The 19276-nt window shown below is 36.5% G+C and overlaps 1 protein-coding gene across 1 annotated transcript in view; it reads left to right on the forward strand.

Moving 5' to 3' along the window:
• The window catches only part of RALGAPA1 (Ral GTPase activating protein catalytic alpha subunit 1), a 120655-nt gene that overhangs the window by 52168 nt on the left and 49211 nt on the right, over positions 1-19276 (forward strand). The window contains exons 28-33 of the mRNA XM_031064669.1: positions 1236-1344; positions 6996-7106; positions 8045-8113; positions 9379-9513; positions 10239-10422; positions 18041-18905. Coding sequence (XP_030920529.1) covers positions 1236-1344; positions 6996-7106; positions 8045-8113; positions 9379-9513; positions 10239-10422; positions 18041-18905 — 1473 coding nt within the window. The remainder of the gene's footprint in view (positions 1-1235; positions 1345-6995; positions 7107-8044; positions 8114-9378; positions 9514-10238; positions 10423-18040; positions 18906-19276) is intronic.

Genomic DNA, 19276 nt, shown 5'->3' on the forward strand with positions numbered 1-19276 from the left:
TTTAAAATACTAGAAGTACATACCTGAAAAGCTGCAGTTCTGGAAAAATCAGCTTATTGAACCTTTAAACAGTTTTTTGGAAAGCCAAGAGCAGTTTTCATCAGCCCACTTACCTCTTTCTCCATGTGAGCTGATAGTATTTCTCAACAGAGGAAAAAGAGGGAATATCCTGAGATCGCATTAATTTAATTTTTCGTGTTACAAAACTGCTTTCTAAAAGGCATAACACTCTCCACTTTGCAATTTTTCTTTCAGTGAGAATGTACAAAATAGTGTGGATTTACACTATAATGTACTATTAAGACTTGTACGTATTTTTGCTGTCTGTAAGCATTTTCATGATTCTTTGTAGCCTTAAAATCTTTTTTCTACAACACAGAAACCACTTCTGTTTCTTTTCTTGCCTACAGTTTTTCCTTCCCAGATTTAGTGCATTGCAGATTACATGACCAGCTTTCTTGTTGTCAGTTTTGGATTGCTCTCCAATTTTATCCAGGATTTTGAATCCTGAAGTTGTTTCCAAAATATTTGTAGACTGTCATCCTGAAGAAAATAACTAATGGGTCAGAGATGGCTTAAGCTAGCTCCTTAACATTTCTGAACAAATTTCATCCATCTGCTGATTTGAACGCATTTATCTAAATACTCTTTACCTTTACACTTCTTTTCTATTTCTATGAAGAAACAACAAAAGTAAATGTACTAATCACGATATGTATACTGACTCTAGGATTCATTTACCCCTCCTCTATTCATCCTTGTTTATTGTCTATCTAAAACAATGTGAATGTCTATGAGAGAGTAACATTCCTGTCTCATCTCTGTGTCTCAGAAGCTCTAAATATGAGCAACCTCTTGTGTTAGGAAGGAGGAAGCTCGCACCCCAATTTTGCTTTGTCTTAAGAAAATATAAGAATTTCTCATATGTTGATTTAAGATAATATTTTTAATCAAAACACACATAGAAATGCAGGAGTTCTTGATGTCTTTTGGATTTTTCAGTTGCTCAGATGGGTGCTTCCTCTGCGCTTTCCTCTGCCTTCAGCAGCATACTTTGGATTTCTTGATAATTTTTAAAGATGTTACAGCACTAGAAAGGTTTTTGTACAGTTGTTTTGGAAATATTAAAAGCATATTTGTTGTTATATGTCTTTATCAAAACTCAATGAATCATAAAAATTACACATTCCTGTAGAATGTTTCTCAACAACTTGTCCTCCAACATTGTTTTGCAGATGTGTTGCTCTTTGCAGCCTTGGGATTTGGATCTGTGAGGAGCTAGTCCATGAATCACATCATCCTCAGATCAAGGAAGCATTGAATGTGATATGTGTTTCTTTAAAGGTGAGAGAATTAAATTTTTACAATGTATATTGCCTTTATGTGTAAAGATACTTTGCATTTTCAAAGTCTTAATGACGTTTTAGCATCTTTGCTTCACAGTCTCATTTACCATCCTTATAAAAGAGAGAACTCAATTTAATGAGTGGATCTCTGAAATGTCAAAAGTTCTTTACCTTTCTTTAAGTTTGGACAGAATGATGTGCTGGGAGGATAGGATAGTGGATCTTTATTCTTACAAAATCACTAGCCACTCTAACCTACGTCATATTCTTACAACATTCTGTGCATGTTCACTTCTGAGTTCGAGTCATTGAATTTTGCAATACTGCCTCTTAGGCCTGGCTAGATATTTAGTGAGAAATGCAGAGTACTTATACCATATGCATGGAAGCACCAGAAATGTTTAATTTGCTGGGGCAGAGTCCTTTTTTTATGCTTATTCCAGGAGCTGCATATTTTTGGCTATATTTTTCCTTGATGAGTGTTTTTGTTTTCCTACTATTTTAAATCTTTTTGCATTCGTTCTTATATTATAGAATAATTAGAATGTTAGTGAAAACCTCTTGTTTTTAAGCAGATTTTGAATTTGTATGTTTGTGAGCAATGGTTGCAACTTTTAAAATCTGTTCCAGTTTATCTTCAGAACCTTTCTATGTGCTTTTTGTTTGCATCAAAATTCTATGAATAGTCTAGTCTTTATTTATATACAGATTAATAAAATTTAGAGTGTACACCTGTTACACATGACTTCTGTCGGATGTTGGGGTTTATTATTTTCTTTTAAGCAATGGGAATCTGAAAAATATCTTAGCAGATCAGCTGCTCACATCCTGTGAAGCAGGATTTGAGTGTCTGTATAAGGTAGCTGCAAGGCTTTTAGTATTAGACTCTAAATTGCAATTTCCTGTTTCGCAAAATCACATTCATTCTTTGCAGCTCCACTAATACCCTCTTCCAGTGTTTTCCCCTTGTTTTTTAATAACGCTTAACTTTTGCATTTTATCAAGTTCCTGTGCGAGTTTGGTATAAGGCAAATGATGTTTTATCTTGCTGCTTCAATTTATCAATTTTTGAACTATTTTTAATCCTGAAATTCATAGTGATTTATGTTCTTTTTCTGTGATGTATTTATTAAACCAATTATTTGTGTCTTATTTATATTAAACATAAATTACTTTTTGAATGAGAAAACAAAAATCTTTATATTTCTGTTTTGCTTTTCTTTGTGTTGGCAAAACCATCCAGTGCACATTGTCTTTTTTTCCAGTTCTGAGCAATGGTATACATTCACAATTGAGTTTAATAACGAAATGAAAAGTTCATTAATTTGTCATGGGAGAAATAAATTAGCTCTAATTTGTTACCTTAGCAATCTCCTGGCTACCAAGTAGTCAGAGGCTGCAACTCCTAGAATGGATTATTTTCTTATTTTCAGGAGAAATGAATGGGCAGGGAGCTATAGGCCTAGTCCAACTTACTGATAAGTTCAGTTGAACAAATAACATTGACTAGAAATGTTAGCAACAATTACATGCTTATTTTTGAAATACCAGAAGCATATTCAGAGCTGCAGTTCAACAGCTTGCTTTGGATGTAGCTAATGTTTCTCCCAGCTGTGTGCAATACCACTTTGCCTACATTAACTTCTGCTGGAGCTTGAGCACAAAGGATCCTAACCAGCCATCCAGACCTATGATTTTATTCTGCTTCTCTCAAAAATGCTGCAAATACATCACAAAATTGTGTTGTACAAATCTAGTTAAATGAGTGCTAAGCAATAGGTTATTTTCAAGTATGGACAAGGTTAAATTCCTCATTTAACATCCAGAAAAATGAAATCCTTACAAAAATTAACCTTATGGTAAGACTACCTTTCCAATAAAAACCCTGAGAGTTGGGAAACAGGCAAAGTGCCAGTTCATTGGTATCCTTTTTTTTCCCCCCATCAAGTGAGTTCTCAAAAATTATGTCCACAATTTATGCTACTAAATATAAAAGTGGTGAATTCTTATGCTTTATAACATAGGACATTTTCCAGAGACAAAAAATGGCAGATGGAATCTTTATGGCATTATATAGGTGTTTCCATGGCCACTCTGAAGGTTCTTGTAAAAGAAGTCACAACCAAATAACTGACTTGAAAGGGGTGAATTGTTTGATTACCTGACACGTAGTGAGGCTTCTTGAGTTCAGGAAAATGTCCTTCCAGAACCCACAGCTCTCAGGACTGTCTGTTCTAAGGTGCCTGAGTGTTTGTTGTGGTTTAAGCCCAGCTGGAAGTTGAGCACCATGCAGCCGCTTGGTCAATCTCCTTTCTTCCCACCCGATGTAGTGCAATGGCAAGGAGAATCAAGACAAAAACTTGTATGTTGAAATGACAACAGTTTAATAATCAAAAGCAAAGTAAAACAGTGCAATAATGGTAAATGATAGCAATGATAAGTGAAAGGAAAGAAAACCCAAGTGATGCACTATCGATGCAAAGTCCTTCGATGCGGGAGTAATGTGCAATGACTCCATGACTCAGAAGGCTGAACAAATGCTTTATTAAGCTATTATATGTTGCATACCATACCAATACTATACTAAATTATACTATACTAAATAAAAACCCGTGACCCTTTCAGACAGTCACACAGCTTTGACGTAATTGATCAATCAGTCCAAACAACTATCACCACAGTCCAATTAACAAATCACTTTTAGTAAACAGTAACACATAACACATTCCACGTGTGCCAAACAACAGGATCAGCGAAGAGATAAAAATTGTTTTCTCTTCTCTCTCTGAGCTTTCTCACTGCCTTCCCCAGGAGAAATCCTGGGAGAGAGAATTATGTATCTCTCTGTTCAAAGACTATGGGAATACCATGATGCACAATACATTTTCTCACCACCCGCTGACCAATATCCTCTTCCCAAACCCGACCGACCCTCTTTCCAGATAACTCCCCCAGTTTATGTACTGGGCATGATGTCCTACAGTGTGGAATATCCCTTTGATCAGTTTGGGTCACCCATCCCAGCCATGTTCCCACCCAGTTTCTTTTGCTTACCTTCTCACAGGTACAGCATGCGACAAGAGGAAAAAAAAATCCTTGACTTCTGATAAACAGAACTTAGCAAAAACCAAAACATTAGTGTGTTATCAACACCCTTCTCATTCCAAATCCAAAACACGGCACTGCAAGAGCTGCTGAGAGGAAATTAACTCGACCCTAGCGACAGCATTCTTTTGAAATGTGATATATTGACCATGCTAGGACAGCTCTCTGAAGCACATGAAGGATTTGATCTATTTCAGCCAACCCCCATGTTCTTGATCAAAACATCCTCCCTGATGCTTTTCCCATGAATAAAAAAAAATTGTGTGCAAGATTAGATTTTAAATTTATTCATATTCATTACTTAATACACTTTATTGTTTATGTGAAATTTATGTCTCCGCTTACTTTTGTTCCTTTACTAAATTAAAAAAAAATTCTCTTCAACCAGAGGAAAAAAGAGGTTAACCTATTTGTGTAAACCAGACAGTAATAATAAAAAAATATTCATTCATCTTTTTTTTAGAGCCTCTTTAGAAAAAGAACCATTAAAAATTTAAGAAAGAAATGCTTTCTGTTTTTAAATAGTGGATGGTCAATTATTCAGTGACTCTGAAAAGTCTACAGGTCTTCTTCTCAGGTATTTTTTTCTTACTTTCAGTGGTCAGGATCTCTGTATTAAGCTACACCAGTTTGTGCACCGCATTTTACTTCTCCAGTGATTTTGGGGTTTTCTTGCAAGCTTGTTAGGATGTTTTGAGCAATCTGGATTTGATCTCAAGTTCTGAAATCAAATTTTCATGCTTTCAGTTTGGTGGGGTTTTTTTTGGTTTTTGTTTTGTTTTTTTTTGTTTTTTTTTTTGGTTTTTTTTGGTTTTTTTTTTTTGTTTTTTTTTTTTTTTTTTTTTTTTTTTTTTTTTTTTTTTTTTTTTTTTTTTTTTTGTTTGGTTTTGTTTTGTATTGTTTTTGGTTTTGTTTTTGGTTGCCACTCAAGCTTGAGCATTAGAATCTATACCCTACTTACTGTGCTCTTACAGAGTACTTTCACAGCATGGAGAGAGGCTGTCTCATGAGGGATAAAAAGTAATGATAGTCTTGTCATAAAGTTTGTGAAGATTTGGAGATGTGAGATGTTTACTCTTTTAAGCTAAAAGTCAACAATAACATGAAACTGCATCCACTGAGAAATAGGGAAAGTCAGAACAAGAATTAACTACCCATTGTGCACTCAGGTTTCCATCTTCCGTGATGACTTGCACAAGCCATTCATAGTCTTTCTTTTTGCTTACATAGATAACACAAATAAAAAATGGTAATTAAAGCTTTGTGCTCAAGACTTTTCCTTGTGCTTGTACCATTTCTTTTCAAGACTTTAAATGTAAAAATTGATAGCTCTGCTTTGATAAGAAGCACTGACCCAGAACCGAGTTTTCTTCCAGCGTATTTTCAGTTTAAGTTTTTTGCCATTCAAAACTTTTATTCTAAAATCTTTATTTTCTACTCAGGCTTCATTGCCCAGGCATTTCAGCTTTCTTAAAGCTTTGGGGTTTTTAAGTTTTGTGAGATGCATCCCTCCCTGAAGGGTTAATAGAAGTGATCTGAGTAAGAAAAAGGCCTATGAAGCCAAGGAATTACATCTAAGTGTTTTTACAGCATGATTGCCCTTTTCTGAGTTCAGAAGTAGAGAGTCATCTTGCAGCACATACCTGTGACAGCTTCACTGCTGAATGTAGTGAGATTGAAACAAGTAAAGTATGTTCTTACTAATGCGGGAATTCACTTGTAATATTAACTTTGTCCTTGTCATTTGCTGCACACCTTAATGTTTTAAAGCAAGTGCAGTGAAGGTAAAAAACTCAATTACATGTCTTGTGCATCAACAATTTAGGGAAACACATCTCTTAATTTCTATGTTTTCCCGCTTAGCAGTGTAGAACAGGGTGTGCACCCCCTCCTAAGAGTGGGAATTAGTTGTACAAATGTGTTCCCTTCTGCTTTGACCAGCCCAGTAACTGTGGAAGGCAGGCTGCAGAGCGTAACCAGCTCCTGCCTTTAAAAGGAGAGCAGAGTTAAGCACAGAAGCCAAGGTGAATCCATTTCCATTCCAACATGCGCTGGGCACAGCCATCGCTGGCAGAGAGCAGAACAGTTCAGCTCAGGTTCAGTACTGCAGGCTGTGGTTTGGGCATGTGGCTCTTCACCTGCCTTGATTCTCAGCAAAGACCTCTGATTTCAGAATTGGATCCTTGGGAGGCTTTGCAGTGATTCATTAATATTAATAATCATTAAGATAATAAGAAATTAGTTCTTTCTTCCTGGCTTCATGATATTCTACTATTCTAGTTAGGAGACCCCTCTCCCCTTCCTGGTGTGCATCTAAGTGCATGTCTGCCCCAAAACTTTGATGTTAGCTGTTAACATTTGTTTATGAATATAAAATAGTTCTTCTTGAGTTTTGTAAAATTTAATTCTGTTCCTCTGGTAAATAGATAGTTAAGGAACTGTATGTATAAAACTACCAGTGAAATTCGTGACCACCCTACCACCTAATGTACTCTTATGCGAAACCATTTTGTCATTGTTTCTGTGCTGTGTTCTCTTTTCCAGTTTCCAAATAAAACAGTAGCCCAAGTTGCCTGCAGTATGCTGAACATGCTGATACATTATGTACATAGGCTTCAACTATATCAAGCTGATTCACCATTAAGAATAATACAAGTAAGTAATTTTTTTTAATTGAAATTTTCAATTATTTTAAATCAATCATTACAATGTATTACCCTAAACACTTGAATATTGGCAATTATGTTTTGCAAAACATTGAATTAGTATAAGCATAATCTTACTTAACACTAACAGTAAGGAATTGCAGCACAGTTAACTTCCTGACTCCAGTATTGACATGTAATGTGTCTATATCATGCCTGTTTTTTCTCAGAGAAAAAGTGTCATGAAAATGTTGTCAGTAAAGTACAATTTTTTTCTTAATACTAGATATCTTCAAGCATGTTTATTGAAGTTCAGGAAGAAAATGATTGCTTAAAATATGGATCTGCAACTTTATTTTGCATATCCATGAAAGACTTTCAGTATAAAACAAAAATAATATTTTGAATATGCTTCCCATAACACAGAGGTAGACTATGGCCTCTGAGAGTCTGAGCCACAGAGGGCACCCAGGTTCTTTTCATGTGAAAGCTTCTTAAGAGATACAGCAAGCATTTCTGTGCTCCTCTGGAGACATATTTTTGAACAAATAGAGACAGCGTGTATACAAATTCTAGTAGTTCTAAGAAACAATATAGCTCAGATAGTACCATACACAAACCAGCACCAGATTTCTTCCCACATCCTACAAGTGTGTTGAGTCATGTTCTTTTTATACCTGAATATTTGAGGTAGCTGTGTAATTTCATTGTCCTTAATGCACCTACATCAGTCAAACAAAACATACTCCTTCAATGTATTCTGCAAAACTCAATTTAAATTGTTTTTATTTAAAAAAAATGTCAAGTAATACTGTAACTTGTCTCAGAATAATTGTTATAGAATTTAATCATGAATCCAGTACCATGTTAGATTTACCTGCTTAAAAAATTATTTTAAACTTAAATATTTAGGTTGTATTTTAAAAGAAATATGCTAAATTTCCCCAGATTCTGATAGCAACTATTACACATCTGCTACCCAGTACAGAAGCTTCCTCTTATGAGCAGGACAAGAGGGTAAGTATTTTTCATTTCTAGTACTTTCTGCCTCCTGAAAGCTGTGTCTCTTCTGAATTAGTTTTGCTGTGGGGCTCATTAGGTCACTCAAATTTGGGCACTTTGGTGCTGTTTGCTTCTGACAGCTGCATCCTTTTGGGCTACCACTCCCACAAGGAGCTGGAGTTCATCTGTTGTTCATTTTGGTCTTCAGAGCTCTGTTTCATCTTCTGTCTGTGTTTGCAAGAAGTCAGGGGCTATTGTAGTCTACACTCATATGCCAAGCTACCCACTTTTCCACTTGAGGATGCTTTCCATAATTGACCAAGTTTCCCCATGAACTACTGTCAGTTGTACATGAAATATCGAATAAAAATTGACTTACATAGTTTGACAAATCTAGTCCTAATGGGTTTCAAAAAAATTGGTTAAAAATAAAAAGACTCAGTACTCTTCATGATTAGGTTTATTCTACTTTTGAAGGACAAACTTGGAATGCATTAGTGATACCAGTAAATTAGGTAAATTGATTTTTTTAAAGTCTTCTATTTACCTTGAGAAATATAGTAGAGAATCTTGCAGATATTTATCTGAATTATCTTCTCCTCCACAGCCGAGTTTTAAAAATCAAAAACATTTATTTGGTCTGTAAGTTATTGATGATTTGGTGTGGATTTGTGTCTTAATGTAATTCTGTTCCAGAGTCTTTCAAAACATCCCAAGAGGGAGTTGATTCTTTTGCTAACTGAGTAACCTACAATACAGGAAGCAGTTGGATTTCTTTCAGATGATAAAATATGATATGGTGCTGCATAACATTATTGATATGTTGTAAAAACATTATGTGTTATTTATAAAGCACTAAATACAGGGGAATTGGTTCCATTTTGTGTAATCCTAGATTCACTTCACTGTGAAATATATGTGCAAAATGGCACATCAGCCTTAATTTGGACCTGTGTTATCTGTCATTTTAAAAACAACAGCCTACAAATCAATTTTGAAAACTGTGGATATCCCCTTAAGTATAGTATCTGCTCACAGTCATACCCTGATGAGAAACTGTTGAATGGATGGACTTTGTTAAATACCTCAGTAGCCAGTTTTTACTGATGCCATAGTTTTTGAAGATTCAGTGGTTAACAAGTGGGACCTGCCATTGCTGCAGAAGGTTGACTTTACTGAATTGAAAAAAAAAAGGCAAAACAGAGAAATAAAATAAAGGGATAAATATGAAATAGCAGGTGCTGGCTTAATTGGTTTGTAATGGAAAGTGTTTTTTCCAGTTGGTGGTTTCTTTACTTCTGTGCTTACTGGATTGGATAATGGCCTTGCCGTTGAAGACTTTGCTGCAGCCTCTTCACGCTACAGGAGCAGAAAATGATAAGACTGAAAGATCCGTTCTTAATTGTATATATAAGGTACATGTTTCTTTGCTCACTTATTAAGAATGTCTATGCATGGACGTAGTGTCAGTTTCCATGGAAATGAAGGCAAACGTTTTCTGTAAGCTGACCTCCATTCTACTCCTGAAATATAGATTGCTGGCTCAGTTCTTGTATGTTTCACTGCATCAGCTTGACCTTTGGTATATTTGGAATAGTAGATTTTGGTTTACATTTTGGATGGTTGGCCAAGCCTTTTTTTTTGTATGTCATATAGATTGCAAATGCTTGTATTGTAGAATACTAACTGTACACTTAATACAAAAAGATGTAACTTTTGTATATCAAGCAGTTTCATTTAGTAATGAGAAAAGCAAAAGCACTAAGTTACAATTACTGTCTTTAGGAACACAGGAGAAAGGGGTTTTTATCCTTTTTGCAAGGGAAAGGGATTAAAACCTCTAGCAGCTTAGACCTAGCATATGTAATTAAAGAAGATAGGAGATCTAAAAATAAAGGTAGCTTAATGATTGTTTTGTGAGTTTTGTTTCGTTATTGTTAAATTCCACTTTGGTGGTAGTAATTTTCTTAGCAGACCAGAGTTTGTTTCTGTAAACATTAAGCATCTAAAATTTTCCAATGTTTCATCATGCCTGCCTTCTAACAAATAGATTCTTAAAATATAAATAAAAATAAACTTCATTTCTTATAAAACTATAAATTTCAGTAGTTAATGTAATGAAATTCTGGTTTCGTTCTAGGTTCTACATGGATGTGTCTATGGGTCTCAGTGTTTTAGCAACCCGAAATATTTTCCTCTAAGCCTTTCTGATCTGGCATGCATGGATTATGATCCTTTTATGCATTTAGAGAGCTTAAAGGAACCAGAACCACTGCATTCTCCAGACTCTGAGAGGTCTTCTAAACTTCAGCCAGTTACTGAAGGTTTGTCTAATTGCCTAAATACATTTTCTTTCAAAAAAATTTGTCTGGGTTTTCAATATTTAAGTGTTGGTCTACAGCACAGGTTTTCAGCTATACGTAGACACTAGGTAAGAACCGTTAGTATGGAATGAGCAAATGTAATTTTGAGCAATTACCATTTGATTAACTGAAATAAGTATGTTCTGAACAACACCAAGATCGATAGGATATGGATTCTTCTGTGCTCTGTGTATCAGCAGAAATGTTAAGTACTGCAACATGGATAAATGTTGCTTTTCATTTTACCTTCAGTAAATTAATTTGATTTTTCCTTATTTTGTTCCTTTTTCTAGAAGAATTTTGGATTTTTTGTTCCTGTTTGACATTGCAGTATTGAATGCTTTCCATGAATTTTTTTAGCCTATCATAATTTTTGTTGATCTCTTTTTACACTGCTTAAAACCACAGATTTTTTTAAAGAGAGAGAAATTTTCTCCCATCTGGTTAGAACCTTAGGAGACATGGGAATTAGCATTTTCTTCATAATTCAAAAATAAAGAATCAAGAATCTAAGCCACAGAGGACTGTCAGGTATTATGCAGTGTATCTAGTAAATATCAAATGGTTACATAGGGAAGAAAATTGAAAAAGATGAGATTAAGATACAAGCAACTCTGTGTAGTGCTATTCTGCCTCTATATTAAGTTGTTCCATTTAGGCTTTTTTAAGGGTATTGAGAACCAGATAAATGCAGCAGTTCTTTGTAGCAGCTGTGTGCTAACAGCAGGTGATTTTGTGGTCTGTAGTGACTACGTGCTGTTTTTTATGTAGAGAAAATGGCTAATCATTGTGCCCTTGTGTAAGGCATGCTTCATCATCCTCAAGTACTTTTTTGGCCAAAGAATTCTAAACATAGAGCTGTCCCCTAATAAGCTCAGTATTGGATTGAACAAGTCTGATCTGAGAACTACTGGCAGGAGGAGCTGTAATTATTAAATTTACTGAAGAATGAAGCCAGGTACTATAGTTGGCTTTTCGTCAAATGGCTGCGGCCTTATTAGTAAAAAGTAATCATCTGCAGGGTCAGAATGAAAGAGGCTTCGAAGGATTCATTCTGTCCTAATTACAGTCTCACCTATACATATTATGTAAAGCTAATATTTGAAGCATTTGCCAAAATTTACTTCCACTGCGTGTTCTATTACAGTGTAGTGAATTGTAGTAGCTTTTTATGCCTGGCATCTTTTGTATTCCATAATAATCTGTAATTATGAGTTAGAAGCAAATGCTGTGTGGCTTTTTTAATTTGACAATCTGAAAAGACAACCCTGAATAGATTTCTCTTTAAATGAATACAGTTGCACAAAGCCTTAGCATCAATATCTTCATTTTGCATTTCCAACCATGATCTTTTCTTTTATGATTTCTTGTTAAATTTCTTAATAAAAGTAATTTCAGCTGTTCCTTTTATCTCTCCAGATAAATTAAGTTTCAGGGCTCTGGAATTGTAAGTTAGACTGTGAAATTTAATTGGCAGACCTACAGCATTATAATGCAACCCTGGTTCTGCAACCTTGGCACTTCTAGTCCCCATTGCCAGGCAGAGAATAAAATTGGCAGTGCTTGACCGGTTGCTCAGCATCTGTTCTCTCTGGCATTGTTGGAGGAGTGAGAGGAGTAAAACTAGTAGATAACAACCAGTCTGGGTCTCTGTCAAGACAGAGGGTCAATTAGTACAAGCTAGCAGCAGAACAGAATGCCAATGGGTCAGCATCTTTTAGTAGAGTAAAAGGTCTATCATAGTATCTTTCTTGAAGGAATGGAAATTCAGGGAAGTTCTACAAAAACAGGGTAGGAATTGTGAAACTCTTTCCTTAGGCCACAAGCAAAGCTGCAAGTGCTGAAATGACAGAATTCTTAAGACAGGGTGCTTTAATGGATGTGATTGACTTACCCTGTTATGCTTCCATTGTTCAAGGTCAGATCCATCACAAGTTTTGTGGATACTTAGCCACAGCGTAATGTGGTATGAGACCAAGAAGATCCAGGACTTAGAGTGACACAGCTGTGTAGTGGAGACAGGATCTACTGAGAGATGTAGGTGTAGAACAAACCATGCAATAAACAGCAGGACAAAGATTTCTTAAATCCTCTGGGAACAGGCGTATGTCAAGAGAGATGATTATTGGCTTCTCTTTTTCAGTAACTTTACAAGTTCTGTCACTCACAAAGAAGCTCTTAACCCAGGATTATCTGTAAAATTGCCTTTGTTCTGCTTTCTGGAGCTGGTAAAGTGGTAGATTTTAGTATGAGATATACAAAGAATAACTTTAAAATTAGGTATTAAGTATATTAAACTGTTACATTTAAGCCAGAATAAACTTCTGGCAGTAAGGACGCCAGTAGGAAGATTTTATTGCATCATCAGAACTTGCTGGCAGCAAGTCTGTGATGCTTTCATACATCCATCTGAAGAATCCCTGGGCTTGTCTATGTGAAGGCTGATGAACTGTTCCTCTAGTTAGTGTTGGTAACAACCTACTCAAGCTACAGTACAGGCATACAAATGGTGATGGTGATGGTTTAACCCTGGCTGGATGCCAGCTGCCCACCAGTGCTGCTCCATTATTCTCTTCCTCATCTATGCAGGGGAGAGAAAATGTAAGGAAAGGCTCATGAGTTGAGATAAAGACAGGAAGACATCACTCACCAATCACTGTCATGGGCAAAATAGATTTGACCTAGGGAAGTTAATTGAATTTATTACCAAGCAAATCAGGATAGGATAATGAGAAATAAGACCAAGTCTTCAAAACATCATACCCCTACCCCTCCCTCCTTTTTGGCCTTAACTTCATTGTAAATCCCTACCTCATCCTTGCCCCTAGTGGTGCAGAAGGATGAGGATTGGAGGACTGCAGTCACTTCACCACACATTGTCTCTGCTGCTCCTTCCTCCACAGGGGAAGGACTCCTCATGCTCTTCCCCTGCTCCAGCATGGGGGCTCTCACACAGGAGAATTCTACAACAAAAGTCCTTCCCACAGACTGCAGTTCTTCATGAATGCTCTACTGTGGGTCCCCTTCATATGGCTCAGTCCTGTAGGCTCCAGCATGGGTCCTCCATTGGGTCACAAGTCCTCCCAGCAAGCCTGCTCCAGCATGGGCTCCTCTCTCCACAGCACCAGAGCTCCTGCCGGGAGCCTGGTACAGTGTGGACTTCCCACAGGATCACACCCTCCTTTGGGCATCCACCTGCTCTAGCATAGGGTCCCAGGGGCTGCAGATGCATATCTGTTCCATCATCCCCCAATAGCTACAGGGGCACACCCTGTCTCACCATGGTCTGCCCCACAGGCTGCAGGAAATTTCGGCTCTGGTGGCTGGAGCACCTCCTGCCTCTCCTTCACTCACCTTTGTGCCTGCAGAGTTGTGGCTTTCACATAGTCTCACTGTGCTCTTTTGTGGCTTCAATCTCCTTTTGCCCAATATTTTTTTTCCTTCTTAACTCTGTTATTCCATAGGCATTACTTCCAGCTTGGTCTGACTTGGAGCAGGCTGACGTTGTCTTCATCAGACACAGGGGAGACTTTCTGGCAGCTTTTCAGAGAAGCCCCCCTGTAACCCCCACACTACCAAAACCATGCCACACAAACCCACTGTTCTAATTAACTGCACTTATCTAGCCAGCTTAGATGTTCCTAAGCGAACCTGGACTGCATAGTGCCACAACCTGCTAACTTACTTCTGAAATTTTCTGTTTCATTTCAGGACCATAAACATATATGATGGAGATTTTTTTTTTTATAGACAAAAACATTTTGAAAACTGGTCTTCATAGATCACAAATCTGTTAGAGGTAGTTGTGATTGGAAGGTTCTGGTAAGCTTACACGGATACAGTCATCTATCAGTTATTTGATTGATTTTTACCCCATTATTCATATTTCTCCAAACATATGTTAAAATCTTTTGCATAGATTGATTTTGTTTTCTAATATTTTAAAATTTCTAATGAAAAAGCCTTCCCTGCCTGATGTCTAGTCTTAGCTTTTGTTTAAAAAGTAGAACTACAAAGTACTTTTCATATAAGGCTTTGCTGTTTGCCATTTTACTGAAAGGACACAAAATGCACACTTTAAAAAAATACTTTGTACATAGTGCATCTGGATTAACACAGTTTGTGTTTTGTGGGGAATATTCTAGAGATGGGTTCTCTGTTACTGCATGTCTATATAGCTGAAGTTAACAATTAGAAAGGAATGAGACTTGCTTAAACTAAGGTAAAATACAGGAAACTAAGCTAAGAGGGACACTCTTAGGCTCCCTCTAAACATAATAAAAGAAAAATAAGTGTTTTTAGAGAGTGATTCATGCCATTGAATTTGAGATTAATCAGTCTGTACAGGTCATCATTCTTTAGACACCTAAAATTATAAGGAGAGTTAAATTCCCCCTTCAGTCATTGTTTTTGACTTCTAGTACGTAACCGTAGTTGCTTAAAACTATTCAGCCAAAGTTGAATTAAGAAGTTAATAGCACATCTTAAGGAATCCTTCATTCATGCCACAGATACAAATTAGTAGTGATGGACTGGACCTTCAGCCTTTCCACAAAAGAGGTAATTTCAGGACTGAGAAAAATAAATAGTATAACATTTCTTGTAAATTATCCAAAGATCATGTACATATTTCAATTACATTGCCCAAGCCAGAGGCAGTGCCGTTGTGAAAAAAGCAGCAATGTGTTCTCTCAGGAAGACAGGTCAACAAAGCAGTGAACTGGGCTGCCTTAATGTGTAAAGATATGACTTTGTAGAATTTGTGGTAAAGCTGTGGTGGCTTGCATTATTACATATTTTCATTTGCCCACCAGAAACAAAGAGCATGATTTAGATACTCATTTTAAGATTTTAATATATTGAATGTCCAGTTATTACTGATTGAAGAGATGTGCTTCTAGGGATAAATTAAGTTGCAAAATTAATTTAAAATTTTCATAATTTCAAAATGCATTACTAGGCTTGGGATTTTTTCCTTTTTTTATTCCTGGGGAAACCATCATCAAAATATGATTTTCTGTGTGGCAAAAATATTTCAAGATTACTTTATTTTATATCAACATATCAGGTTGCATCTTACAGTTTACTTTTCAGTATACTTCTCTTGATACTTCTAATTTAAGTTTTCTGTGTCATTTTTAGATCAACAGCACTGTATTCTGAGAGAAGACTCAGATGTAGTGTTCAAATTTTATAAAAGAAACAATGACAGATCTATAATTTTAATTCAAGTGCAAAGTTTTCAGGGCAAGGCTGTATTAGGACTGAGAATAGATCTTCCAAATTTAAATTAATTTTTCCCCTCTTTGTCTCACTTCATCACCTTTCTTTTCCATGTGTCCTGTAGGCTCCTAAGGGAGTAAATTCACACACACAGGCACAAAACAACCATGGTCAGTTTGAGATCTTCAGGGTTTGGCACACAACAGTAATAGTAATAACATATGCTAGAAGGTCCTTATTTCTTCAGGTTTCTCAGCAGAACTTAACAGGGGGCATTTAATCTATACAGAGTGGGACTTCAGGTATCTGGAAAGCCTGTGTGTCTCTGCTCCTGGGAACCTGAACAAAGTATTACCTTATTTATCTCTGCAGTGGCAAGTGCTAAATGCTTGGTATAAATACCCTGATAAAGATGGGCCACCCTCTGCATTGTGCAGGTGCTAGTCAATAATGTGCTGATAAATGATTCTCCAAGCACCCAGTTTATTTTCTTTGTTTTGTATAAAATCTGCTTCCAGTTCCTTCTTACGTTTCAGCAGATGGCACTATAACTTAATTTCCTTGTATGCTGCCAGTATCTGGACACATAATTCAGCATCACTGAATGTTTTTGTATTTGTAAATTTTAAACCTCAAGAAGACTACACATGATAAAAATATACTCTCTAATTTACTTGTATTAATTCTCAATAAGTTCTCAAAAATACTTGAGTTGATATGAGTTTTAGAATTGTATAAATGTTATGTTGATTTTCCCAGCTATTAACTGGATTAAATGTTTCCCTATTTGCAGTTCAGATGTAGTGCTTCCTAAAGAAAGAGAATAGACAGAATCCCAAACATCTCCTACATGCTTTACCCAACCTTTTTGGGGGGGAGAAAAAAGGCAAATACATACTACGTGTTTATTTTTGCAGTTGCTGAATGCATCCGTCTTCAGAAACTGCAGATCTGTAATGGCAGTCAGTATGCATGACAAATTTGCCTTTATTTTTCCAGTTAAACCAATTAAGACATCTGAAACTGAGAAATTTGTCTATTAAACATTAGGTTTTGCAGCTTATGAATATCCAGCATAAAGGAGGTGAATTCATTATACTTTACTTCTATGCCCAAGAGGTTCCATATTCTCAGTAAATACTGAATGAAAAAGTAACTTCATTCAGAACATTCTGGTTTGATGGATTTTGGTGAGAAAGAAGATGGGAAGCATTTGCAGCAGTTTTCAATGTTCAGTATAATTTAAAATACATGATATAATCCTGAGGAGTACAGATTTTTAATCTTCCCTTTGTAAATCCCAAATTCAGGGGATCCATGCCCAGTTACAGGAGAAGGGATACAGAAAACAAGTACTTTGCCATTTTGATCTTGTTCCTTCTTCCACCAGTTTTATTCTGCAGTGTAATATTTTTGTGTATGGGTTCTTCAGTGTGTCCCCTGAACCAGTTGATGGTTCTCTGCCTGAGAGAGTCACTTGTCCAGCTCATGTATTCATGTAGAGTGGACTTGATAAGAATAATTCAATAACAATCAAGTACTGTGTTAGCAGGGTGTGATATAAACATTTAAAAATACCTTTTTTTAATTTTAGATGACATAACATGCAAGTGGAAGGCATGCAGCAAAGAAGGAGGTGGCAAAAACCATATTGTGAAATACCATTGTGCATCTCACACGATGAATTTCACATAAGAGGGCACAATTAACTTTTCTTTCTCCCTCCCAAGGTTTTCTAACCTGAAACTTCTTAAAATGCAGTTGTGGCATGAGATTTCATTTTTTAAAAATTTGATAATGTTAGATCATGTTCAGTATAGTCAGCCTGGTCTTTGATTTTGTACTTTAAAATTATCCAGTGCTATTCTCAAGCTGACCTACAGCTATATGCTCCCCAGGGAAATTAAGATGGATTAGACCTTTTGTGCATCTATCTTCCTTTGTATTTCTCAGTGTAATGATGTGTATAAATATAAAAATACACTGCAGCTGGAATGGACATCTTGCAGCACAGTTATGATCTCTACTTCAACAGCAATTCAAGATTTATTTTCACTAGATAAGAAATTGTGTATTTTAGAAGAACAGTGCTGATAACAAAGCTATGGCAAAGTATAATCTGTAGACATAGACATGGCTGTAAAATAATGGAGATGCTTCTTTAACTGTTTTAGGATTTTTCATGCTGTTTATATACAAGACCAATGGTCACCAGCATACATATTTTTCTGTTACTGAGTTGCATGTATCCTCAGCTTGCAGCACTCATTCTCTCAGGAAGAGACCAAAAGAAACACATAAATCTCAGTGTTGTTTTTGAACTCTTCTTTTAAAACCTGTGCTCTTTCTCTTGCAGTGAAAACTCACATGCAACAAGGATTAATTTCTGTTGCTGCTCGTACTGTGATAACACATCTAGTCAACCACTTGGGCCACTATCCTATGAGCGGAGGTCCTGCCATGCTGACCAGTCAAGTGTGTGAAAACAACGACAATCCATACAGTGAAAGTCCTGAGCTTTCTCCCGAACTTTTTGAGAACCCAAATCTTCAGTTCTTTGTATTAAACAATACTTCCCTGGTGTCTTGCATACAAATCCAAGCAGAAGACGACATGCCTGGGGGAGGATTGTCTGCTGGACTTGCATCAGCTAATTCAAATGTTAGAATTATAGTGCGTGATCTGTCTGGCAAATACTCGTGGGATTCGGCCATTTTGTATGGACCATCATCTTTATGTGGATCTTCACAGCAAACATCTTTTGCACTTTCATTATCTCAGCAAGATAAACCAGAAGATGCTCTTTCATCTTTTGAGCATGTGGAGGATGTATCTGCAAGAGATGGAATTACACTCCAAGTTAAAAGGAAATTTAGAGACACTGTACCAACATGGGATACAATTAGGGATGAAGAAGATGCTCTTGATGAGCTGCTGCAGTATTTAGGTGTTACAAGCCCTGAATGCTTACAAAGAACTGGTGTTTCACTCAACATCCCTGCTCCTCAACCAGTCTGCATTTCAGAAAAGCAGGAGAACGATGTCATCAATGCAATTCTGAAACAGCACACAGAAGAGAGAGAGTTTGTTGAAAGGCATTTCAATGATGTAAATATGAGGGCTATGGAGCAGGATGAGCCAACCTCACAAAAGCCACAGTCAGCATTTTACTACTGTAGATTACTTCTCAGTATACTAGGAATGAATTCATGGGATAAAAGGTAAAACAACTCATATTTTAAGAACTCTTTTAAGGAACTGTGCTATTCTTACCTTGATAATAGAGTTTGTTAAGCCAAAAATATTCCAGGCCTGCTAACAAAAGAGAGGGGATGTGCATCTAAGGCCTAAATGGCAGCTTTCTTCTGCTTTTCAGCCTGTCATTTAGAGAGACAGAAAGGAGGAATCTGTTGCATTTATTGTGATCCATAGTCTTTCCTTAGAAAGTGTTGTAAGGCAAATTGAAGGAATTTTGTATTTTCTTTGCTCCCCATGTATGTTGCTGCAAAAATCATTACCTTTCAATGTCAGAGTAAAACTCAGAAAGTGTCATATTCTCAGCTATTGTGTCGCTGGACTGTGTCCTGCTGCT

The sequence above is a fragment of the Geospiza fortis genome, unplaced genomic scaffold (assembly GCF_000277835.1).
Source record: "Geospiza fortis unplaced genomic scaffold, GeoFor_1.0 scaffold54, whole genome shotgun sequence".
Taxonomy (NCBI): Eukaryota; Metazoa; Chordata; class Aves; order Passeriformes; family Thraupidae; genus Geospiza; species Geospiza fortis.